Source organism: Dicentrarchus labrax, unplaced genomic scaffold (assembly GCF_905237075.1).
Source record: "Dicentrarchus labrax unplaced genomic scaffold, dlabrax2021, whole genome shotgun sequence".
In the NCBI taxonomy this organism is placed as follows: Eukaryota; Metazoa; Chordata; class Actinopteri; family Moronidae; genus Dicentrarchus; species Dicentrarchus labrax.
Genome location: NW_026136709.1, coordinates 13,452,092 through 13,476,559, shown reverse-complemented (window position 1 = coordinate 13,476,559; position 24,468 = coordinate 13,452,092). Strand labels below are relative to the sequence as shown.

Below are 24,468 nucleotides of genomic sequence, written 5' to 3'. Positions count from 1 at the left end.
ATAAATGTCTATTTTTTTCTATGCACAACAATATCCCCTCAAGTTAATATATTCAGTGGCTTTTAAACAGGTTCTACATAATTCCTTCACTCTTAATGTCCTGTCTTGTGGATGAGCTCTGTGTCTTTTATTTATTTATTTATCTATTGAAGCCCACATGGTGCATATTCCTGTATAAGTCTGTTCAATGGGTGTACTTTGAAATGACAAAATACATATCCTGTGCACAGAGACATTAAACCAGGGACCCAAAGTGGGATGATACAGCCACCCTTAGTGGAATATGTACTCAGATTTTTTTAAACTTACGCAAAAGCAGTATTACCACAATATATTAAAATACTTAAAGGTGTGCATGTATGAACAGCAAAATGTACTTACAGAATCAAAAGTAAAAGAACACAGTTATATTATTATATTTCGAATTATTGGATTAATAACATTGATGCATTAATATTAATGTGTAAGTAGCAGTGTTGCATCAAGGTGATATATGTACATATGTTTTGTACTCTGTATAAAATAAGTAACTACAGCTGTATTCAATTATTGTTTAATTGTAGAGGAGTTTTGTTTCTCTCTAAAAAATGTAGTGCAGTAGAGATACAAAGTAGCATGAAATAGAAATACTCAAGTACAAGCACCTTTAAAACTGAACTGCAGTACTTGATGACGAGCAACATCCCACCGCCTGCTCTGCTTTTATTTTGAAACGCCCCACCGGAAGTGCCCTGGTGCGTCCTGTGCAGCCGTTAAGTGGTTGCAGTTGTCGGGTCCCGTGACAAATTTCATTGGAACTTTCTACGGCCAGGAAAGACTGATGTTTCCTGTTTCTCTCACCGCGGATGGGCAGTGAGGGAGTACACTTTGACTTCTGGGGGGGATTTGGAGACTTTTGACTTAAAAAAAAAACAAAAAACTGGAAAAAAAAACGTTAAATGTACTGACAGTTTGAATGCTGGCGAGCGAAATATCCCCGCTGGACGTACGGAAATAGATGAACACCGCGTTAAAATACTGGAAGGTACGTGATGTTCATGTGAACGTAACCTTGTTCTCGTTTTGCTGAGGAGCTGTTAGCTGTAGGGTAATATCTGACATTATCTGACAGTCACAAAACGTTGTTTGTGGTCAATAGTAGAGGGGCTATTAAATACCATTTATGTTTTCTGTTCGTAGGGAACACCAGCTAGAAGTTCAACCAAAGGAAAATAATATAAACAAAGTTAAGTTAGCTACTTTGCTGATAGCAACACATGATAATCTTCGTTTGCTGTATTGTTTACAGTTTCGTATTTATCTTGTCAAACCTTTTTATTTCGTGTGTGTATGTGCGTGTCGGTATTTTATTGTGTGTGTTCAACTCCTCCCTCCCTCTGGCTCATTTTTTTTCTCCTCCTCTCGCCTGGAGAAGATATACTTTTTTCCTGTAATACACTTGATATGTACTGAGATTTAAAAGTTGTACCGGTGTAAGTACACACAGAGCCTCAGGTGGAAACCACTGTGTTAATTTCCAAACGGCTCAGCCAAAAGTAAACAGAAGTAGGTGAGGCCTTTTTCATTGCTGTGTTCCTGGGACATGTTGTCCAACCCCCATGTAATTGTTCTCTGAATGTAGAAATAATGTGTCAGGCCTCATAGGTTGTCGAAACGAATCCACATTGGATGTCGTTTCAGCTGTGTGGTATGGGCAGTGGTATGGACAATAGTTTTTATGTATATTTGTCCTCCTGTGATGCTAAAACGAAGTTATCAACACATTTGTGGTGGCAAGAAAGTTGCTCTTCTTGATAATCCTTTCTCTTTGTGGAAATCTGCTTACTTTCCATTTGTCATGAGCTGAGGACGTCCACAGCTGGTTCTTTGATCCAACAGGTGGTTATTATGAGCATGTTTTGTATAACAAGCGGTTCAAGCCATGTGAGACAGCAAGATGCATGTCATAGGTGTACATGCCACACTATTTGAGAGCTCTACATCTGTGAGAACTATGGTGCGGGAGAACCCACCAACATTAGTTCAAATCCTGCACGTAGTCCTCATGTGCAAGTTGCTTAGGCTTGTCCAGCTCGATCATCTAACACCCTATGGTCTCAGTCTGCATTTTGTCATTGCACAAGCTGATTCAGACCTGTTTCTAAAAGGAAGTCCGTGCCACAGTTTGCAGACAGTGAAGGTCTGTGAGCTGTCTGGACGGTCAGGTTAGGTTAGGAATTTGTCCAGATGCTAAAGACGGTTGCACGTACTGGGGTTGACTGAGTTCATGCCACTCACGCTTCTCCAGCTGCACTTCCTCAATCAGAGATCTGTTTCTGTTGCATTATAATGAGACGCCTCTAAACCAGAACAATGTTTATGTTATCATTGTCATCCCACATGAAACACATGTAATGTACATGTCAAGTGAGTTGTGACAGTTTCACATTTTAAACATTTTAAGTGAATCTAAATATTTATATTATAATACATTTATTTGTATTTATGTAGTTCAAAGTACCTGGTCAACATAATAATGATAATTATACTTCACAGTTCTTCTAAATAAGGGTTTCTTCCTGTTTTAGGTCTTTGTGTGGTTATCTCCACCACCCATTTCTGTGTCTCTGTGTTTATCAGTGGATGCATGCCTGATTGAGCTTTCACATCGCATTTACCATTGTAGGGTGACTTCTGCCTTGTTTTCTCGCTAAAATCGCTTGTCACACACGATGCACAGCCACACGCACAGAAAAAAAAAATATGCTCAACATCCTCATAGGATATCCACAGGCAAGGGTGTGTGTTTGAGCTAAGCAGGAAGAAGCTATTTTTGATTCCCTGTAGTAGTCCAGCGTATTTGGGCCTGTCAGCACAAGTTAATTCATGTTGTGGTGTGAACACAGGGCATGCTGGGCTTAAACTGCAGCCAGGAAATGTGCTTAACATTAATGTTTACTGTGTATGCTTTGTTTTTAATCCTTATAACAATTTAAACAATGTCTGTTAGTGGGTGTGGTGAGCTGCAGCATTCCTTATAAAGGAGAAGCAGTGTCAGCTAAAAATTAAAATTGTACTAGAAGATCATAGCTTATATTTCGCTTGAACTCAAATATTTCTGGAATGTTAAAAAGCGGGTCCTACCCAGTGACGTACAGAGTCAGTTAACCATGAAAACATGCACAGATGTGAAGAAGCTCTGGGAAAAAGCCGACCATTTTTGTGTGTACCAGCCACTGCGCAGACTTCACCAGCTCTCTTTATTTAATAGGCACGTTCTAAAAACAATGAAATATTAGACTGTTTCCCACTAAAGAGGCCGGGAGAGAAAACAAACCTGGTAGTTACAACCAAAATGTGTCACCTGCATGTAGCTGGTGTTGATTTCCCACAACGATTGTGTTTTGATCGATTAGTCGACCGACAAAATATTCACCAGCGAATTTCATAGACTAAACAAGTTATTGATTAATTGAGAAATTACAGACAAAAAGTATATTCTTAGTTACAGCTGTTGTTTTATTTGTAACTGTTTCAAAATAAAAGTAAAGACAGTTGTGATAGAGGGAAATATTATTGGTGTGTTTATGCTATTGGTGGTGAAATGAAACTAAAAGAAAAGCAAACGTAGGAACAAGAAAAAAAAAAAAGAGGCCAGTGATGAAGAGGGCATGAAGGTCCCTCTGATTGCACACATGCATTTTAAAGAGGGCCGCTCTTTTGCTGTACCCTCACACAAACGTGAGCGGAATGAGATATCCCTCCAGGATGCATTCAAGATCAATACACCGATGGAGGAGAAAGTTGACCCAAAGCAGGTTTTCCATGTGTTGTGAGCAAACAACAGTGAGAGTAACAAAGGTTGTGGTTCGAAAGACAAAGACTACCGAACAAACTAGGCTGATGTCACTAACATTAAACAATGGACAAGTCAGAGCAGTGGACAAAGAGCTTTGTTATAAAAGAAATAGACGTTGCATAACTCATAGTGAAGGAAAAGAGATTTGCCTCTTTGTGTGTTGGGTAAATACTAAACACTGTGTGATTTAGTCAGATCACACAGTGTTTAGTATTTACCCTACACATTATAGGTTTATATCATATCCTCTGTCTATTACAACTGATTATAATTCACCTATTAGTCTCTCTTTGCAATAATAATGAACATTGCCCCCCTTCTTCGCCTTCAGGGAACTGAGGTCTTGACCTTTTGTTACTACAGTCAAGGAAAAGGAGTATTACACTTGAACACTGAGCTTTTATTTCCCTCTTAAAATGTTGGGGAAGAACAACTCCGGGGGTCTTACTCTTAACCTATTGTGTAACTCCAGCTTCAAAGGAAGGTTATTTAAAAATACCTTTCTACTGACCGGAACAGGGGAGAATGTCACAGACCCAGCATGTGTAAGAGAGCTAGTGTGTGTCAGTGTGTGTGTGTGTGTGTGTGTGTGTGTGTGTGTGTGTGTGTGTGTGTGTTCACATGTTAAGTTATGTGTGACATGGATGCACGAGGAAGAGACTGCACAGATAGAGACTTGTAATTCTCATGTGAGGCAGATTGATGGCACCAATATTAGCGAAAGAAAAGTCATTAACCAGTGAGCGATCATATTTATCTATTTAAGCGTCGGGCTCAGAGGGAGGATGGGATATTCATGCTCAGAGGAAGGAGTGAGTTAACTGGCTGCTCAGGGGGAGGGAGCCCGCCTGCTGTCATGTTGCAGCTCGCTGGCCTGTGCACTGTCGCTACAGTCTTCATCCTTCAACAAAACGCAGCACGGTTTCTTCACCCAGCAATGCTTTTAAAGGCAAAATGTATATTTTTTTCCACCAATAGTTGCTGTTTTTGCTAAATGTTCATTGGCAGCATGTTAACATCAGTCCATTTGCACCCCATAAATAAAAGATAAAAGTGCTTTATTCTTTGTTTGAGTTAAAACACCTCTGCTAGAGTATTTAGACAAACATTTCACTATAAATAGTTGCAAACCATACAAATAGGTTTATTAAGAACATAACTTGGATAGGGACATTGTCATGTGTGATACCTGCACAGTCAAGCAACTAGTGGCCAAGTAGTATTTCGGACACAGCTTAAAAAAACCCACTGTGATATATGCTCCCTGCATGACTAGTGAGAAAATAGAGGGATAGGTTGATGGATGAACTAATATAATAGTTTAAGGCTCAATAGCAGCTCTTGCCCATGATCAAGAATGAACAGGGCTTTGTTACGGCTTAAACATCAAAGAAATACCTTACAGAACAGTACTGAAGAATGGAATTAATAAATAAAAAAACTGCATACAAAGTTGTGGTTGGGGATTAACGTTGATCATGTCGGGAGTAGGCAACATGACCACTGCAGACTGAAACCTGTAGAGAGCAGTTTCACTTCCTGAATAACAGAGGTGTCTGTTCTCTTTTCTCCTCCACAGCAGTGACCCAGGATGGGAATGGGCCAGTTGTATACTTGAAGTCTTATTCTGAGGAGGACACATCATTTTATGGCCTTGCACCTTTGAATGCCGACAGCTTCTAAGATGGAGGAGCAACCCAGTCTCCCCAATGTCAGCATACCCTGCCACGACGAGCAGAGGGACAAGAAAAAGCGTTTCACAGTGCGTGCAAAAAAAAAAAACAGTCCATTGTTCAATTTCTGAGTAAAATGAATTGTACAAAGGTCATTTCATATTTGGTTGTCAGGCATCAAGTGTCTATACACATTATTATTTATCTATTATAAAATGAGCCTAAAATCACATTTATTGACCATTTAAGCATTTGATACTACGCCTCGTGTTTACATGGACTCTTTTTGCCTTTTTTTTTAGGTTTACAAAGTGATAGTCAATGTTGGACAGCAGGAATGGTTTGTCTTCAGGCGTTATGCAGAGTTTGATAAACTCTACAACATAGTGAGTGGTGGCACGTCATTTTGATTTCACACCATAGCGATGCCTAACACGTTACCATAATTCTGTTCACAAGTCTTTGATTCCCTTAGTCTTTGATTTGCAGTTCACATTGACGTTTACAACAATTATATACCCGTGACATAGACGTTTCTTTGCCCTTAATGCAATTTTCTCTTTTGCTCTTTCATATATTTTAATGCAGTTAAGGAAACAGTTTCAATCTTTGAACTTAAAAATTCCTGCCAAGAGGATATTTGGGGACAATTTTGAACCCGGTAAGTGTCCACGCTAGGCTGGCATATCCAATGTGCATCAAGACAGAATCCCAGTAGCTGATGTTAAAAGAAAATTTCAGTTTTTTTCTTGATGCATATTTCTTGCCCAATGTTTGATTTGTAATATATGCGTCTGCCAAATAGAGTTCATCAAGCAAAGAAGAGCAGGATTGCATGAGTTCATCAAGCGAATCGTCTCACATCCTCAGCTTTGCAACCAGTAAGTGTTCTCACTGTCATTATATTACATTACATTGCTGGCATTATTAAAATGAATGGCTTCAAAGATCTGAATCCAAAAGTCTAATGAGATCAAATTTATTTAGCTATGCTTCACACTTGGCATGAATTAGATTTAAAAACAATTTTAGTTAGTTAGCTATATATTACTTAATTTATTTTAATTAACTGTTTGGTCCCTCTTAACCTTTACAGTCCAGATGTGAGGACCTTTCTACAGATGGACAAAATGCAACAGTTATCCGATGCCTCTGAGGATGAAGATGACAAAGTAAGTAATGGATCAACAAGTTGTCATGCATCAGTTTCTGTTTTTCTTCATGTTCTATTTTTGTTTTCCTGCTACGTATTTTCATTTGATGTGTTGGATAGTCTAAATATAGTGGTTAGGTCCTCCTTCTCTGTTTTTATCCAAGCTGTGCCAGAAAGATTCAGCTCTGTATCCCAAAGTGTAGTTTGTACTTGGTAACAAATGAGAGTCTATCTAGACTTAAAATAAATACTGATAATCAACAAATTTCCCTTATGTCATTATTGTAGCGTCAATAAAGGAGTGAATTCTCTGATCGCAGCAGTGAATCAGTGTTGACTGTGTCTTAGTTTCAGCCTATACTGAGACGTTAGCAGCTAGTTAGATAATGTTTCCTCTGCTTCTTAACAGAACAACTCTACCTCCAGAAACATTAACCTGGGACCCTCTGGAAATCCACAGTATGTTCACTACTCATATGCTCTTTAAGAAAATCTTTTGCTTTGCCACAAAGCAGGCTGCCTTTGTTTTTGTCAGTAACCATTTTAAACTTTGAAGTTGTGTTATCATATTTATACATCAGTGAAATTAATGAGCTCTATTGTTTGTTTGTTTTTTCAGTGCCAAGCCAACAGACTTTGACTTTTTAAAAGTCATAGGAAAGGGCAGTTTTGGGAAGGTATGTGTAACAATACAATACTGTAGAGTGCAGTTGCTTTCTATTCATGCTCACAGGTACACGTTGAATTTATGGATCTGTTTTTTTCTTCAGTATAATAATTTTGTGAATCAACTTTGTAGAATTGTGCTGACTGATTTTTGTCATACTTGAGTTGCATGAGTTGTTTTTAACATCTTGAAGTGTTTCTGCATTGTTTTTCTCTGGGGGTAGCAACAAGTTTTAGTTCTGCATGTGTTGGCCTTTCCATGTAGGAAGTGAGAGTCAGATCTGGAATGACTCGGGTTTACTCTGCAATGTTCAACGTGCTTTCTCGTTCTTGTGATGCAGGTTTTTCTTGCAAAACGAAAACATGATGAAAAGTATTATGCAGTCAAGGTCTTACAGAAAAGGGTCATTCTCAACAGAAAAGAGGTAACTTCACTTTCAAATATGACCCCAACCCTATCCATATTTCAGGCATATATATATGTATATATGAATTATGATTCTTCTACTAAATCACTTCTTCCAATCAGCAAAAACACATCATGGCAGAGCGCAACGTGCTGCTGAAGAATGTGAAACACCCTTTCCTGGTTGGGCTTCATTATTCCTTCCAGACCACAGACAAGTTATACTTCGTCCTTGATTTCGTCAATGGAGGAGAAGTGAGTTGCTTCAGTTTTGTGAATAATGCGCTCACCCAGATATGAGTCACTAGGTCAAGAACAGCTGAGATTGGAAGTAACAGGAAAAATGTATTAAACAGCTTTACTAAAATTCCTCAGATCTGCACTGACTGTTGCTAGTTAACACACCTCCATGTGTGAAAGTCTTATTAGAGATCACGACATTACTCAGAATGGCTCCTGAGTGTGACTTCCTCTGTGAATCTCCTTTAAGTGTGATACGCCTTTTTAAAGCTGCCATGTGTGTGTGAGTGTAAGAGTGACTAATTACAGTCTGTATCCAAGTAAATCTGCCTCTTGCCCTTCTGAAGAAGTTTACTTCAAAGACCATGTAACATGTAAATAAAATAGTAAGTAGTAGTAGTAAGTAATTATTATACATGAGGAGTGCTAAAGGCACTGCTAGCATAGACTATAAATAAAAATGGACGTCATCTTTGTGAAGTCACCCGTAAGTGTCTGAAGAACCATTCCAGTAATTATGTGTAACTTTAAGCCTTAATATAATTAATTCAATTTAAACGAATGAGTTACATGTCATTCATTCCAATAACTAAATGGAACATTTTCATTTCAGCTTTTTTTCCATCTTCAAAGAGAGCGGACCTTTCCAGAGCCCAGAGCAAAATTCTACATTGCTGAAATGGCGAGTGCACTGGGATATCTGCACTCTCTCAACATTGTTTACAGGTATGTTTTATTAGTGATTCTGGATGAATATCATGACAAATACCATGATATAGTGCGAACAATGACACAGCAAGTAATGTAGTTAATGTTAGCTATGTTATAACCCGCTACAATCTCAGTGGTGAACATTTGGAGAGGATGAGATGGTTTCCCAGGGCCAGCACACATCTCCAGACTCTCCTGCTACTATAGCTAACATCACAACAATAGCATATGTTGCCAAACTAGAAAGTAATCTGAATGTCTATGGGCAAGTAATTTAACATTATCTGATGTTACACAACTCCTGGCTGGAATGGCTGGAATAACAAGTTAGTTGAAAAAAGGGTTATTGAATTAGAATCAAATTAGTTAGAATGGCTTACCCCACCTTTAAGTTTAATAAGCGCTCTTAAGGATCAAACTAAAATATGTCACTCACACTCACACATCTTTACTATATCAGACATCGATGAAGTGTAGAGATAAAATTACTTTAACGTGTGTGTTGGATACACTGATTCATATGACCTTGTGTCTTCAGGGCCATCGCTACCATTTTTTGTTTGTTTTGGGGAAGTTTAGGGTTTTAACAGCCTGAAAACAAAAGTACCTTGTACAGTTCCTCGCAAATTACACTTTTTTAAGGCTGATTTTGCTATTTTCGACGTATTTGAAGGAGCATTTAGATATTAATATAGGTCTATACAACATACAGAAATGTTTAATTTTTAAATGAATATATGTAATGCAACGTGTCTTATTTACTCAAATTCCTTCGTGTTCATTTTGTCCAGAGACTTGAAGCCAGAAAACATTCTCCTCGACCATGAAGTGAGTATTCCTGTTTTTTAACCAAGCCCACTGCTGTGTAATAGTCACACAATTACACTAAATATACAGTACCTGGGTGGCACACCACCTAATTTTTCCATGGTGAATATTAATACAACACAATACTTATTGTCAAGTGTATGGAACTACAGTGACTAAACACTGAGTACAGATTTATTACATAAGCCCATAAGAGATACAGTACAAATGCCATTCTTTTCCAGTCATTATTTGTACCACCAGTGAGCAACGGTGTCATTTCCAGTTCCAGCTGGACAGAATGCGTGTGATTGGATTAGTTCTTACTAATGATTTTCCTGCGTAGCCTTATTGAGAAAGTGAGGGAACGGTGAATGGGACTGACTGAGCTTCGCCGCAGCCAACATTCCAGGGCAACAATAGAAACCTCAGTCCCCGGGGATAATGAGCTGCTTGTGCGGCACATGTTGTCTAAAAACGTCTCTTTGTCCTCTCTTTAAAGGGGCATATCATTTTGACAGACTTCGGATTGTGCAAGGAAGGCATTTCCCAGACAGACACCACCACTACATTTTGTGGAACACCTGAGGTATGGCAGCATTGATTTTGATGTCTGATTTCTGACAATATTGCACCAGGGTGCTCCAAAGAAGTCTCACCTTCAGTGTCAAAAAGTAATAATCATTAACAGACTTTTTGGAATAAAGTGTGGTTAATAATTTTACATCATTAGTGTATTCCATCTAGGAGCCATACTGCTGTATGTGTGTGTATGACTCATATTTTCCAGAGAGGAAAATATGTTTTCATGAGCAAAAATAGTAGTTGATATACATTTTGTCTGTGTTTTTTAAGCCAGGAAGTAGAGAAAAATGTCAAAGTTAATGTTATATTATTATGTTTGTGTGCTTCTTCTGACCAGTATTTAGCTCCAGAGGTCCTAAGGAAGCAGCCGTATGATAACACAGTAGATTGGTGGTGTCTGGGTTCAGTGCTGTATGAAATGCTCTTCGGTCTGGTGAGTTTTTACTTTGAGCCCATAGTTGACAGTGATTTTTTGTGTGTTTTTGAGTCTTTTACTCTACTTTTGCTTACTTTGTAGTTTTATCATGATGTACTGGTAAACTGCACCAAATTTGACAAATTGTTTTAGTAGAAAATGTTAAAGCACCTCATTGTAAAGTCATGCTCAGTTACATGCCTCTGCTTCTTTTTCCTTTCACATCCTAGCCGCCATTCTACAGCAGGGACACACACGAAATGTATGACAACATCCTCCACAAGCCGTTGGCGATGCGCCCTGGTGCATCCAGCACAGCGTGGTCTCTCCTCCAGGGCCTGCTGGAGAAAGATGGCCCACACAGACTGGGGTCTAGGGATGACTTTGTGAGTGGGATTATTCAATGCATTAGCATGTCCAGATACAGATACTATATGTACAGCAGAATTTCCTATTTCTGGGCTCCCTCTGGTGGCCAATCTGTATAAATCATGTCACTACTGCTTTACTTTCTATTAATACAAAACCATGTTGTTATTTATTCTACATTTTCAGAATGAGATCAAAGCACACAGCTTCTTCTCCTCCATCAACTGGGATGAGCTTGTACAGAAGAAGATCCCTCCCCCATTTACACCCAATGTGGTAAATATTTGTTTCTCGCCCAGTAATCAGAAGAATCAGAAGATTACAGATTTATAAAAGGTTATACATTGGATTTTATCATGTTTAACATGTCAGATACAATTTATTATTCAAAGCTGAGTATTAAAATATGTTGAAGGAGATTTTTAACAAAGAGAGACAATTTTACTGTTTTCAGTCAATCTGAATAACCGAAAAACTCCTATGTGTATTCATATTTAAATAAGTTCTAACTCCAAGTCTGTTACAGATGTCCTCATCTGCTGTGAATTGAGGTTTTTGGATAGAGTAATTTTGGCTGTTCCATAGACACAAAACAATGTAAAATACGTGTGAAAAGCTTATTAAGTGCACCTGTACAGTTGAACTTGATTCAATAAAATAGACTCACAAATTCCATTACCTTGGACTTGAATGAATACCTCTCTGATAAAGGTAGAATTCCTTACAGTACTATTGTATTTAATTAACAGTGGAGGTTGTCTAATTAAGTACTGTATTTTAAACTACCTCATAAAATGCATTTTTATAGACAAAATTTCATGTAAGTTTTCTAAATCAAGATAAGTGTTGTAACTTGATTGTTGTGTCTTATGTCATCAAATTGAGTCCCTTTTATGAACACATACATGCATTTTGTTTTGTATTTGTTCCATAAATGCTAATGTCACCTCTGTTTTTATTCCTTATGTTTTTATAGAGCTCTTACTGCGACATCTCAAACTTCGATCCTGAGTTCACAGATGAGATGGTCCCCAACTCTGTCTGCTGGTCTCAAGATCATTCCATAGTCAACGCCAGTGTAATGGAGGCAGACGATGCCTTTGTGGGTTTCTCTTACGCCCCACCTTCTGATGACTCCTTCCTATGAAACATTCCCAATGAGGTCTTCAACTGCCTTAACCATCTTAACGACTTTTGACTAAAGGGAAGAATTTCTACCATGGATGAACTTGTTCTGTGAAGCCAAAGCAAGCAGCTGAGAAGAAACAGCACTTACAACAGATTTTGGTTTGAACAGTGTGCCAGAAAAGTCTTTATATTTTACCAATTTGTATTTATATAAATATATATATACATAAGAGATGATATTTTTAAGAATTAAGGACAGACATCCTCTATTAATGTAATTTCTGGTGGTTTCAAAAGAGCCTTTATAAAGCCTTAAATTTGTCCCTTAAATGAAATCAATGAGCAGTTTTCTGAAAAACTTGAAAGAATTCACTGTCCATGTAATTACTGTACAAATAAACTCATGTATCATATACATTTGATCTAAGCTGGGAATAGGGATTACTTGAGAGACCACTGAATAAAGCATCATGGTTTATAGGTCACATTTGTATAAAAAAAAAAAAAAAGTCTTCTACGTCTTAAGTTACCTTTCAGTTTGTCTGTGAGTTGTTGTTTTTTTTATTGGATTGGTTTATTTTTTGCAGAAATTAGAAATCCACAATGCTTTGCTTCGCCTGGCAACTAAGTAGGCCTATTACTCCTGCACAGTAATAAAAAATATCAAAGAAAGGTACTCTGAGAGTGTATGTGTATTTTATAGTAGGAATATATATATATATATATTACTTTAGTCGTGTATAACTTGCAATAACTTTAACTTTAACGTCTCATCCATCGGCGCTGCTGAGTCATCACCATGGCAACGTGGTAGCGCGCCAACTTGTAAACGTTTTTAGGTTGCCGTTGAACGTCATCATGTTAGCTTGTAACAAACTGCTGTTTCCTGAACGTTGAACGAAAATGGCTGACATTTTATCGCTGAAAGAATCAGTTTTGGTATATTTAGACAGAAGCGGTGGCCTTCAGTCACTGGCGGAAGACTGCAAACCGTTCAACGGTAGGCCTACAGTGTGGAGAATTAAACAGTAGCTAGCTGTTAGCGGAAATTAGTTACTTAAGCAAGTCGCCAAGAAAGCTAAAATGATTGGACTCACTTACATTTAAGGTAATGTAGCAACTTTAATACGTTTTCCCCCTCTGTGCCAGACCCCCAACACACTGAGGCGGTCTACAGGTTTTGTATCAGTGTGAATCCCTCCGATGTGATAGAGGTGGATCCTGTATTGGGTGACTGTGTTCTGCATGATCCTTTAAGGGCGACAGCACTGTTTCAGTCTGTAAGTAAAGCTGAGTCAGCAAAGTTAGCTAAAATGAAATAATAAACGTGTAACTACTGTATGGTTAACCACATTTGCCTAATTCCTCATTCAGGTTTGCTTCTTGGCCATAAAGACACTTTCACTTGTTGAAAAAATACACACAGAGAGTCAGGTATGAAGAAATGGTGTAGGTGTTTCTTCCCCTTGGAAACTGCTAACAAAATATGTGTAGTTCAAGAGCCATGAGGCCAAGTCCCATAAATACTAAATGTATGCACCTGATAGGAACAAGTACATTGATTGTCATGTAACAATTTGTCAAATGATTGCTCCTTTTGAGGTTAATGTCATACTGAAGTTGACACACCTGCCTCCATTCCCTGAGTACATGTTGGACCTCTGTAGTTTTCCTCGTGGGTATGGCCTGATGAGACCTGTCTCCATGGAGGGCCTGGTCATTGCCATGACGAGGGTCACGAAATACACCCAGGGGGCCAGGTTCCTCTGCATTAATGATGACTGTCCCTGCTCTACAGGTACTTTTCTTAGCTTCCAGTAGTATTAACTGTAAAGACGGACCTCAGTCAGTTGGGTTTAAACGCACAAAATGTTATTTTTTAAGCAATTCTCAGGCAAGTAGCCTTCATAGACTTAAACTTGGATTCACATTTGATTTAATTTCCTGGATGCTGACTTTAGGTTTTCACCACATTCGTGTCCATGCACCTGGAGCCACAGAGTCAGCTACTGTGAGAAACCACTTCAGCTGCATGATCTGCAGCTCCCCACTGAAAGAAGATGTAAAGTTTAGAGTGCTGGGAGGTGAGAGTGATGCCTCTGAACATCAGATGTCACTGGAGATGTTTGAATAAGTTACAGGGTACAAGAGGTTAAAGATAAACTGTGTTCATTGCCGTGATCTGTATGTTTGCAAATGTGTCTTTGTGGAGGCAGACAAACAGCTTGTGGAGCTGATCCATGTCAGAGCACTGGATGGTCTAAGTACCCATCAACAAAACTCACTCAGATACCAGTCTGTCACCCTGTTTCTCAGAGGTAAGCGTAACTAATTGATAAAATGTATTTGATGAATGCAATGATTTGTAGCAACATAGAAATGTTAGAGGAACCGGAGCTAGTAGCCTGTTTCCATTTGAGAGAGGTGGAAGTAATATGGCTGGTGAAGAAAAATGTGCACTAGCAGCATGTATTACAACACATCATAATCAACAACAGTAACTGTAAAGACGACTCACACATCAGAGGAACCTAATCTTAAAACAACAAAGAATACAAATTGATAACATAAACACTACAGAACGCAAGTATTCCTTCATAGAGTTCACTTCTGATCTGCTGTTTCAAACAGCATTTGAATTTGTTTGTGTTTTTTGGCATCTTGAAGTCTCTTTAATCTGGAAAGCAGCTGCAGCACACAAGAATGACTCATTTCCTTTACAGTTTCTAAACTAAACAGCACAAAATAGTTGCTCTTCCTCCGGTGGACTCTGAATATGCATTCCTGTCACATACTATATGGTATGGTATATGGAGAGGGATGGAGTCCGTCCTATCACCCAGGGAGCTGTTTCAAGTCAAGAGTCCAGCATCAATGTCAGGATGCAGCCACTCTGCTGAAGTGTCCTTGACCATACCTGACCAGCTTCAGAGACTATGTTGCATAGCTGTGAAGCACTCTGCCTTTTTTGTTTACATAGCACAGAACAAATGAATAGTTTAGGGCACAGTTGGGTTTTTCAGTGTAAAAGGATCCGTTTTCATGTGCAAGTCAAAACCTTAAAGAAGATGTAGATGTACGGTAGATTAATAGCCTCAAAATTTCAAAAGTTATTATTTGTTTGTAAAATCATATTCTCATCCATTATATTCACTCCCATTTCTGAATAATGTGGTTGTAATAGCTTATATTTACACACAGTCAGATGTACTGAGGTTTGTCATTAATTTTCTCCGGCTTTCTAAATGAGGCTCACTTTGTAACACAAACTTAGTGGGGGAGAGTTCAAATAAATAGATTTTTGTGCAGCCAGCCGCACACAGTGCCTCATGGTGGGATATTAAGTGTTTCTGTCCCCTCTAATAACATTGTCCAGCCAGTACCCCTGAGAGCTTAGCAAATCTCAGCACGAGGATTAACATATTCTGTTGACCCAGTCCTGTAGAGGAATTCAATACACTGGGTTCCCGTTACTAAACATATATGTTAATAAGTGCAAGGAACACTCATTAGCTGGCTGTGCAATTCGCACACAGAGAAATCTTTGTTCTGAAGGCCTCACTCTGTTTCTCTTGGCACTGGCTTGTATGTAGCATGCATGTTTCTTCAATAATCACCAGGCAGTACAGAAAAACCCCTTTCAGTGTTATTGCTTTGTTTCACCTATTCACACAGATGAGCTGTGTAACTCAATGAGAATCGGTCGACTCTACAGGGTGTTAGGCATTCCTGCGCATGTGCACCAATGGCCCAGCATTACCTGGAGTGTAGAGGCAAACAGTGTCCAACCGTGGGAGCCAGAGTGTAAGGCAGTAAATGATCTCATATTAAATCCTGCTACAGAAATCCCAGATATATGATAACATTTATGAAGCTTACCACATCATGACACTGTATATTGTGATTAATCTGAACAATTTTCATATTTTACCTGCAACATTATGCATTCATTACTATATTGAAACATCTGTCATGTTGCACAACTCGACCTACAGATCCCCTTCAAGTCAGTGCCAGCTTCCAGGAGCTGTTGAAGGCCACAACTGGTTCTCCCTGGAGGTTCTCTGCCATTGTGGCTCAGTGCTTTGGGTCGGACGTGGCTCCTCCAGGCCTCTACAGTACCTTGAAGCTGGGCTTGTTGCTCAGCTTGGTGCAGACTAGAGCAGATGCAAAAGATAAATTTAACAACTTGGATCTCCTGGTTGCCACCACTGACACTCTCATAGTGGACAGGTAAAGTGGTCTGAATGAACCAACCTTGCACATCCTAAGTGGACACCATGCATATGAAACCTGACATTTAATCCTCCTCATTACCCATTACTCCTGTGTTAGACTAATGACATACAGCCTGAGCTTGGCATGTCGTGGGGTCAGGCATCAGGCCTCAGGGGAGATGTTTGCATCCATGTCCCGGGACGAACACGGAGCAGGCACTGCTAACATCCATGCTGGCTCTGCCCTGCTAGCCACTGGTGGCATTTGCATGTTGGGAGATCTGGGCTGTTACAAAAAGGACAGGTTGGATGCCATTCAGTCAGGTAGAGCAGCAAAGTGTTTAATTAAATAAGTTGTGGTATTAGTTATAAGGAGAGGATTCTGTCTGAAATTCACATTATGTATAATTCACACACTTAATAATACACATAAAAAGCCAGTATACTTTGATGTTCTTTCCCTCCTCTGAATTTCTCTCAGTTCTGGAGAGCTGCACGGTGTCTGTGTTCATCCCAGGGAAGAAATATGGTGAGGATGCCGACCAGCACCTTTCCTTCCCAGTCCAGTGCAGCTTCTGGGCCCTCACGGATGCCTCTCGACGGTCTGGGAGGGCAGACTGTGCCATACTGGGAACAGCAGTGGGTTCAGTCACAACATGGTGTTATATTCCCTTTGTATAGCGCACTGTAAACTATGATTTTTGTAAAATTATAGTGTGTCTTATATTAGTGGAACTTGTATTGTACAGTACACTCAGTTCCAGAACTGCCACTTTTCATTCAACTCAGATGTTGTTTGTAGATAGTGCAGACAAAACAGGAAATTGAGACAATTTACTTTTCTTGAAGGAAGTGCCCTGCCCAGACAACATTACCTCACAACAGAGCCCTAGAGGAAAATCAATGCATTGTTTTTTTTCTTCAGCAGGGGAAAGGTTAACAATAAACTGTTTAACTGTAGTCAAATGGAAGTTTCAGAGATGCTTTAGATCCCAGGTTACTTTCTGGCTTAAAAGGGGATTGTCTTAACAAAACAGCACATTAGAGAGCTTTCTGATACCCAGTCTCCTCTTTATGAGCAGGAAATGGGTCCCGTACCAGTTCAGCTGGCAGACGCATTTGGCCTGGTCATTCAGTGTAGGGACATGGTGGGAGAGCAGACCCTACTGGCCCAGACCATCCACACCCTCCAGCAGGCAGTACAACTGCAACAACCTCTCGACTCATCCTGCTGGGAGTTTTCTACTCAAGACTACCAGGAGGTTAAAAAAACATGTTCTGCCACTTTGCATTGTTTTTTTAAATTTAAAAATGTAAAAATATACTGCATTATGTTTCTGTATTGACTTTAAATTGCAATTGCTGTTCTTAATTCTATGCTTTCCAGCTAGTAGCTCTAGCACAGAGTTTGCAGGTGGAGCTTAGCCCTGGAGCAGAGAAAATAATCCATGGTTACTACATGGCCAGCCGTAGAGCACGGACACAGAGTCAGGTTGTCAAGATGTCTGTGGCCTCAATCAAACTACTGTAAGCACTACAATGAATGAATGCTCGCTGTTTTAATACTCCATCTTCACTTTGTGCATCACAACCAGTCTGAAAGCATGAGTCACTGTCCAATGCAATGTCACTATCATCCACTAGGGGGGAGAACTCACCCAAACCAAACTCTCAAATGACTATTTTTCATTTGGTTATGACAAATGTTTACAAACCCTTTTCACCATGGTGACATATTTAATGTGGAACTTAAACCATCAAAATAAATCTGTTTTTGACTAGTACTTTATACAATTTCACAATTACTTTTCATTCATCTTGCCTTAACTACTCAGGCAAACATTTAATTAAATGGTCCTTTTCATGTTTTCATTTAAGGATTTCTTTGGCTGAGGCCCACTGCAAGTTATGTCTCAGAACACGAGTACTGGAGGAAGATGCTGTGATTGCTGTGCTCCTCTGTGAAAACTCTGTCACTCTCAAGCATGGTAGTTTTTAAATCACTGCACCCCCCCTTATTGCTACTAAAGACTACAAACAAAGGACTTATTCAATTTCCTATTACATGTCTTATGAAATGTACATGTATTTAGTGTTCGTTATATGGCTGTAAATACTTCACACACAGAATTAACACTTCATTCTTCAAGTTTTTACTCGATCCTAGGTATTAGTTATTAATAACCACTATGAGGGCTCTTTGTGAGCTAACTGTTTCAAGAGGTTTTTTCACAGGATGTCTGCCTCTTCCTACAGGGGCCTCTGCGCTTGTTATTCCACCAGATGCAGTGTTTCCTTGTGACCTGGGAGATATGGATGGTTTGCACAGGAGAGACGTGACCCTGGATGAGCTCCACCAGAATATCCTACGCTTCATCTACACCTACGCACCAGGAGCAGACACATACATCACAGAGGAGTAGGACCTCTCCAAAGGTTCAACACCACAAGTAAGCAGCACAAGATCACACCAACCATACACCCAATGAATGACTTCAAGTATTGCTTTTTCACTCCTTCAGTTGTAGACTGCAAGTGTACAAAAAAAAAAACCCTTTGATTTAATGCAATGGTGATCGTCAAATATCTGAACACAGTATGTTTAATAAGAACTTATAAAAATAAATGGCGTAAAAAGATGAGCAGGGAAACAAATTCAAAAGATTGAGTCATGGCATTTTTCTTGAACAGGTTTTATTAATAGAAAGGCAAATTTCAAAAAAGAAATTTGGCAAATAACTTCGGACTTCCTCCCAAAAGGTGATCAGCTCCAGCAACACTGTAACAAACAAACATGACCACTTAAAGAGGACACCAAGTTAATCATTTATGGTGTGAATGTGTGAAGAGCTAAAACATGAATTCCATATCAATGTAGTCAATTTGACAGTGGGGTTCAGTTCTTACCTTTCATAGAAGGCTCCCCATAGATTGATCAGTCAACTGGCTCTGTAACCCTGCCAATAAATGTAATATATAATTAGTTTGAATTAAAAGTGATTTGAATTGTTTCACAACTGTCTTTAAGTTCAGTTGGTCACATTCTCAGCAGCCCATTTTGGTCTGATGGGTAAACGGCGAAAAGATGAACTCATCATTACTTAATAATCAGGGCATAAAGCAAACCAGCCAGCCTGTTTAAGTTGGGACAAAGACAGCAAATAAAGTAGTTCAGTACGAGCTTTACTTACCACAGACCAGATGAAGCAAAGAAATGCATTTTCGTTCCACTGCTGCTCCAACTGCTCTTCTGTAAGGGAAAGGAAGATTGTTCACTCTGTCTCTTACAAAGACATGAAACTCCATGAATCAAAAAGGACATTTTCTTTCTGCATTAGACACCCTTGTTACAGTAAATGCTTAAAATCCAGATCCATGGCACAACAGTGCAGTGGACTGAGTTAAACTAAGGTTGCAGCTGGTAATTCAGTCGTCACAATCTCACCATTCTTTTGTCTGATGGGTAAACGGCAAAGTGTGAAGTCATCACTATTCCAGCAGCAGGACTGACATAATCCTGAAGCACGCCACAAAGACGTTTTTTTTCCTAAAATACTAAAGGCTCCACCTTAAGGATCACGTGGTGAAAACCACATACAGCAGTACAAAAAGGAAATACCATAGCAGGGAACTCACCTCCTGATCAGCACAGGAGACGATTACATCTGGTACGTCTGACCACAGCACAACATCTGATGCAACTGAGGGGGGGGGAAAAACAAGAGGATTGAAATATCATCCACATCTACTTCATGGGAAACAGTCCTGATGGATCCAATTACGCTGGTGATTCAGTTAGTCACAGTTTCACCATCTTATTGTCTGATGGGTAAACGGCAAAGTGTGAAGTCATCACTATTCCAGCAGCAGGACTGACATAATCATGAAGCACGCCACAAAGACGATTTTTTAAAATACCAAAGGCTCACCTTAAGGATCACATGGTGAAAACCAATATTTGGCAATCTGTAGTATGCAGAGGTGACCTGACATCTGAAATAAAGTGGGGAAAAAAAACCTGGATCAGACCGAGTACACATTGCACTTATTTAACCAATCCTGCTATTTTGTTTTAATAGCAATAAAACAATTACCTTGTCAGGTGAACCAATCATAGGTCAAATTTTCCATCTTCATCTGCATATCTAGAAGAAAAAAACAGAACATACATGGTCAGTATTTCACTTCAGTCTTAAAGTTCAGTACTTTAAATTACAGTACTTCCCCACAAAATGTGTAGAAGTCTGTCAGTGACTTAACCAAAACTTTTCAAATAATTACCCTCAGGAGTGATCTATTGATTTTTAACCTTGCATGAATAAGATGTACTTAAGAAATAGCCAATAAGGCGAGGACAGATGACGGATCACCACAAGGTCAAAGGGTACAGTGTAACACAGCTTGGGAGCATGGCGAACATCGCAGGTTTGAGGACGGGTTCAACAGCAGGTCACGACCTCTGCCATGACCTTACGTCCTCAGAGGGAGCCATGATGACTTCCCCCCGTGAAATAATGGGAGAGGGCAATTCCCTGACCAGCAGCTTTACTGCTGACCCCTGGACTGAGCCAGAGATAGTCAGGGCTGCAAGAGGCTGAATGACAAAGAGGGCGTTTTAACCCCCCTTTGAACTGTCTAAAAGAATGATTTATTGCATTACTGTAGGGAAGAGACCGGCCTAGTGACACAGACGTCGTGTACTTTAAGACACTTAATTATGACGTTGCATTAAAGTCCCCGATTGGTAATTTTAGTAGCACATCGGAATTCGCCTGCATAACTTACAGGCTGCAAGAAACAGCTTGCATATGAAATATTTTTATAGGTATGAGAAGCAGTGAGATCATTTCACACCCAATCCCCACGTGGGTAAGCTAACATGGCGTCGAGACGGAACCCACCGACATTAACTTGAAATGTCAAACTAAAGACCGTCCGTGAGCGTTGTATTGTATGTTTAATATCAAGTAACGTGAGCCTGTGTTTGGTTTGGCCCGTGGTGAAGACGAATCAAATGTTACGCTCCGCTCCTTTCGTCCACGTGGCTGAGCTATGAGCTAGCTAGCTGTTAGCTAACAAGCAACAGTCGTGTTCAAGAGCTAATCCACCTGCAAACAACACAGCTTTGGAAACACGTAAATCCACCTTTATACTGCCTACCTTCGTAGTGAAGATTTGCCATGAAGCAGTCTTCTTAGTTTTTCCGAGCCGATGATGATGAGGAGGAGCAGTGGCTGCTCGCGGTTGAGTCTCCGAGACAAGAGGAGGGATTTCCGGATCCGACCTCTTTTCAATGCGCCACAAAGCTGCGCACTGCAGCTCCCGAAGCGCACAGCTGAGCAAGATTATGTTATCAGCACCAGCTTCATCTGTATGGTTGATATTTAAGATAGAGAAACTGCCCGTGATTACATTCTCTGCATTTTAATCCTCTAAAGCACCAAGCTGCTGCCAAATTATTATTCTAATGTGGAAATTCAGATTATCTTTATTTTCTTTAATTGACTGCGGATAAAACTGGTACGGGTATATAGCCTAGTTATTATAGCCTACCAAATAACTCTTAACGTGCTAGAATAAACTTATAGCCTACTGTCCTTCGATTCATCTAAAAAATGTCGGGATTTGCCCATGTATTTATCAGTATTTTAAGAAGTTATATCAAATTACCAGATCAATTAGTCTAACAAAGTTAAGCAGATATAGACATTTATTGAGCGTCAATAAGAAATAGGGAACTTTTGCTTTCACTCAAATGACAAATTACTAAAATATTAAATGTGAAGAGAGTAATTTGCCTAATATTTACACCTTAAATCTGTACAAATATAGCCTAGGTAATTGTTGTTTGCGTTCTTAAACATGTTTACACTATAAACACAGCTGAAACACCATAAGCTGAATATATTTATTATCGTGCAGGATCTCTAAAGTCAGCCCATATTCTCCAGTCAGGTGCAGACATTTTGCTGCAATTGAATTCTCTGTTGTTACATATTAAACTTAAATTCTATATTTATCCTACAAGCGGAGACCACAGCTGTATTTGGTTTATTTGATTCAATGTTAATTGTCACAGAAGAAAAACGACTGTCCGATGATCATAAGCACAATCTTAAATGTCAATGTTTAATAATACAGCACAATATTAATAATACTTATGTTAATAATAATTACGCTTTGATTAAGGACGTTCAGTTATTATAGGTTTTGTATTTTCTTAAATGTGTCTCATAAAAATTGCATTTCTATTATCGGCAAAAGCTCAGGAGACTCGTCTTCTTTCTGAAGTCATTTATTCACAAACACATTTACAACCATGCATGTAAAAAAATAAGAAGGAACATGAGATGAAGAGCCTCCATTGTTGACTCTGACAGACCACTTCACATGACAGATGTTAAGTTATTCACACATGCATTTAGTGCAAATGTTTCAACTCAAAGTGCACACCTCAAGCATGACGGGCTCATTGCCCCATGGAATTTCTACAAATATCATACCTGGGACATGTATGGAACTGCACAATGCAGGGCAAACAGGATTAATAACAACAGAGAAACATAACGTATGCTTTCTCAAAATCTATACAATAAAATTCACGTAATATATTAATTTACAATGTCTTCCTATTGCTTTAGTGGGAGTAAAATCAGATAGGCTAATTGATCTACAATCATAAGGCATATGCCACAGTAAACTGCATGGACTCATGCAAAATATGAAACCGCTTCATACAAATGATTTAAGCCTATTTCTGGGAGGTGGACGATGAAGGGCCTTGATTCTCTGACTCTGAAGTGTTTGTGGTGTTGAGGAACTGTCCGGTTGCTCCGACGTACAGTCTGGATCGCATAGGCCATTTCTGTGAAGACATTTCATTAGTTAGTAAATCAGCCTCTCAGACAGGCCCATCGGGTGATGTTGCATGCTTTGAAAATGTGTTATATCAACTAAGTATCACTGATCACTGTTTAAATAGCAATTATTTTAGATTGTAGATTAGATTAGTAGATCTATTCAGTGAGAATTTTAGTCCATACACTGTTTATCAAAAACAATTTCAAAATAAAATTCTTAATCACATTAAAAACGACAGCAGATTAACACCTAACATACCTTTATTATCATTATTATTATTATTATTATTATTATTATTATTATTATTATTATTATTATTATTATTACTGACCTTCACTGGGTGCAGGTAGCCGTCCCCTTTCAACGAGTGTAACGCCTCTGTTTGTTTTGTGCTCTCTCCATCCTCCGCACCTTCTTCTTGTAGTGTTCGAGTCAAATGGGCAATATAGGTGGTGGCCAGTATCAACACGTCGAGTTTGGACAGCTTGGTGTCCGGCGGAACGGACGGCAAAGTCCTTTGTAGCTCCAGGAACGCGGTTCTCAGGGTTTGCACTCGGCTCCTCTCCCGCGCTGCGTTAGCTGCTGCCGGGCGTCCTCTGCCGCCGAGCCCGCCGGTCTGGAGCACCCTGGCCCGCTGGAGCTCCCGACGACGACCGTCCGGACTGGGACTCGAGCTCGGACTGGATGCAGGGCTGTCATCCACCACCGCCCCGGAGCAATTACCGCTGTCCATTCGGAGCGTCTGTCTTCCAACCATCGGGGTGCACTTACAGACCTGCAGAGTTACATCACAAGTCACTTTTTGTAGTTTAACTAGGCCTTATATTGCACGTTTTATTGAGCTAGAATTATAATCGACAAGACTATTTTATAGACAACTTAGGAGTTATTTATTGTAGTCTATACGCATCTGTTTTATCTTTAACTTAACTTTTAATTTATATGTTAATTGAAGTTATTGCCTTTGCATTTATTTATTAAACCATAACTTAAGTCTAGTCTGCAGTTCATTATTAAATATATTTGTTGTCAAATTGCGTGGTGCTGCAAAAATTAACAGCCAGCACACTATAGTCCACAGCTCATCCGCTCAACAAAACTACAAAATAACAAAAAGCCAAATAGAACAGACAGCTGTCCGAAGTTGCACTAAACACGTGAATGTGTGCTGCTTTCTCTGTGACATGTCAAAAAGACCTGCAGTACAAATGAAGTCTCTGCCAGGCACTTTGCCAGTGCACAAACTCATGAGAGCAGTTTCTGGCCGGTGGTTTGATGTGGAGTTTACCTCTGGTATTTTTCAAAGGCGCCGTCTTGAAAAACGACATGAAGGCAATCCAAAGAGGGCTTCAATGGGAGAGAGAATTTGCTCTTCAATGCAGAAGAATCCCAGTCCACG

The 24,468-nt window shown here is 39.5% G+C and overlaps 3 protein-coding genes across 5 annotated transcripts; 2 read left to right on the top strand and 1 right to left on the bottom strand.

Moving 5' to 3' along the window:
* The first annotated feature begins 780 nt into the window (after positions 1-780).
* sgk3 (serum/glucocorticoid regulated kinase family member 3) lies at positions 781-12,667 on the top strand. 2 transcript variants are annotated; one of them, XM_051411409.1, is made up of 17 exons: positions 781-1,024; positions 5,418-5,600; positions 5,814-5,897; positions 6,100-6,172; positions 6,317-6,392; positions 6,608-6,683; positions 7,074-7,123; positions 7,284-7,341; positions 7,672-7,755; positions 7,860-7,991; positions 8,590-8,702; positions 9,479-9,515; positions 9,997-10,083; positions 10,417-10,512; positions 10,725-10,880; positions 11,050-11,199; positions 11,840-11,987. In XM_051411409.1, the coding sequence occupies exons 2-16, from the start codon at positions 5,505-5,507 to the stop codon at positions 11,194-11,196; spliced, it is 1,365 nt and encodes a 454-aa protein (XP_051267369.1). In that variant the 5' UTR covers positions 781-1,024; positions 5,418-5,504; the 3' UTR covers positions 11,197-11,199; positions 11,840-11,987. The 2 variants fall into 2 exon arrangements, with proteins under 2 accessions (XP_051267369.1, XP_051267368.1); XM_051411408.1 differs by having other exon boundaries at positions 783-1,024; positions 11,050-11,139; positions 11,840-12,667.
* Positions 12,668-12,764: 97 nt separating this feature from the next.
* mcmdc2 (minichromosome maintenance domain containing 2) lies at positions 12,765-24,067 on the top strand. 2 transcript variants are annotated; one of them, XM_051411407.1, is made up of 15 exons: positions 12,765-12,991; positions 13,141-13,271; positions 13,366-13,425; positions 13,594-13,789; positions 13,953-14,075; positions 14,208-14,309; positions 15,667-15,795; positions 15,987-16,224; positions 16,327-16,532; positions 16,690-16,847; positions 17,291-17,470; positions 17,596-17,735; positions 18,087-18,196; positions 18,465-18,658; positions 23,494-24,067. In XM_051411407.1, exons 1-14 carry the CDS (start codon positions 12,895-12,897, stop codon positions 18,629-18,631), a joined length of 2,037 nt encoding a protein of 678 aa, XP_051267367.1. In that variant the 5' UTR covers positions 12,765-12,894; the 3' UTR covers positions 18,632-18,658; positions 23,494-24,067. The 2 variants fall into 2 exon arrangements, with proteins under 2 accessions (XP_051267367.1, XP_051267366.1); XM_051411406.1 differs by lacking the exons at positions 12,765-12,991; positions 13,141-13,271; positions 13,366-13,425; positions 15,667-15,795 and having other exon boundaries at positions 13,495-13,789.
* On the bottom strand, positions 18,886-23,826 carry LOC127369747 (transcription factor 24-like). Its single transcript, XM_051411414.1, has 8 exons — positions 23,401-23,826; positions 21,369-23,073; positions 20,303-20,353; positions 20,138-20,201; positions 19,845-19,909; positions 19,400-19,458; positions 19,116-19,165; positions 18,886-18,987 (listed from the first exon to the last, which is right to left on the bottom strand). The coding sequence occupies exons 1-2, from the start codon at positions 23,824-23,826 to the stop codon at positions 22,960-22,962; spliced, it is 540 nt and encodes a 179-aa protein (XP_051267374.1). The 3' UTR covers positions 18,886-18,987; positions 19,116-19,165; positions 19,400-19,458; positions 19,845-19,909; positions 20,138-20,201; positions 20,303-20,353; positions 21,369-22,959.
* Positions 24,068-24,468: the final 401 nt, after the last annotated feature.

Coding starts and splice junctions, on each gene's coding strand:
- sgk3 (XM_051411408.1), top strand. CDS start 5,505: ATGCCGACAGCTTCTAAGATGGAGGAGCAACCCAGTCTCCCCAATGTC. Junction 6,173..6,316: donor TGGGGACAATTTTGAACCCG/GTAAGTGTCCAC, acceptor TCTGCCAAATAG/AGTTCATCAAGCAAAGAAGA. Junction 6,393..6,607: donor CATCCTCAGCTTTGCAACCA/GTAAGTGTTCTC, acceptor TAACCTTTACAG/TCCAGATGTGAGGACCTTTC.
- mcmdc2 (XM_051411407.1), top strand. CDS start 12,895: ATGGCTGACATTTTATCGCTGAAAGAATCAGTTTTGGTATATTTAGAC. Junction 13,272..13,365: donor CGACAGCACTGTTTCAGTCT/GTAAGTAAAGCT, acceptor TTCCTCATTCAG/GTTTGCTTCTTGGCCATAAA. Junction 16,848..17,290: donor GTGCCATACTGGGAACAGCA/GTGGGTTCAGTC, acceptor CTTTATGAGCAG/GAAATGGGTCCCGTACCAGT.
- LOC127369747 (XM_051411414.1), bottom strand. CDS start 23,826: ATGGTTGGAAGACAGACGCTCCGAATGGACAGCGGTAATTGCTCCGGG. Junction 23,074..23,400: donor GCTACCTGCACCCAGTGAAG/GTCAGTAATAAT, acceptor ATGTCTTCACAG/AAATGGCCTATGCGATCCAG.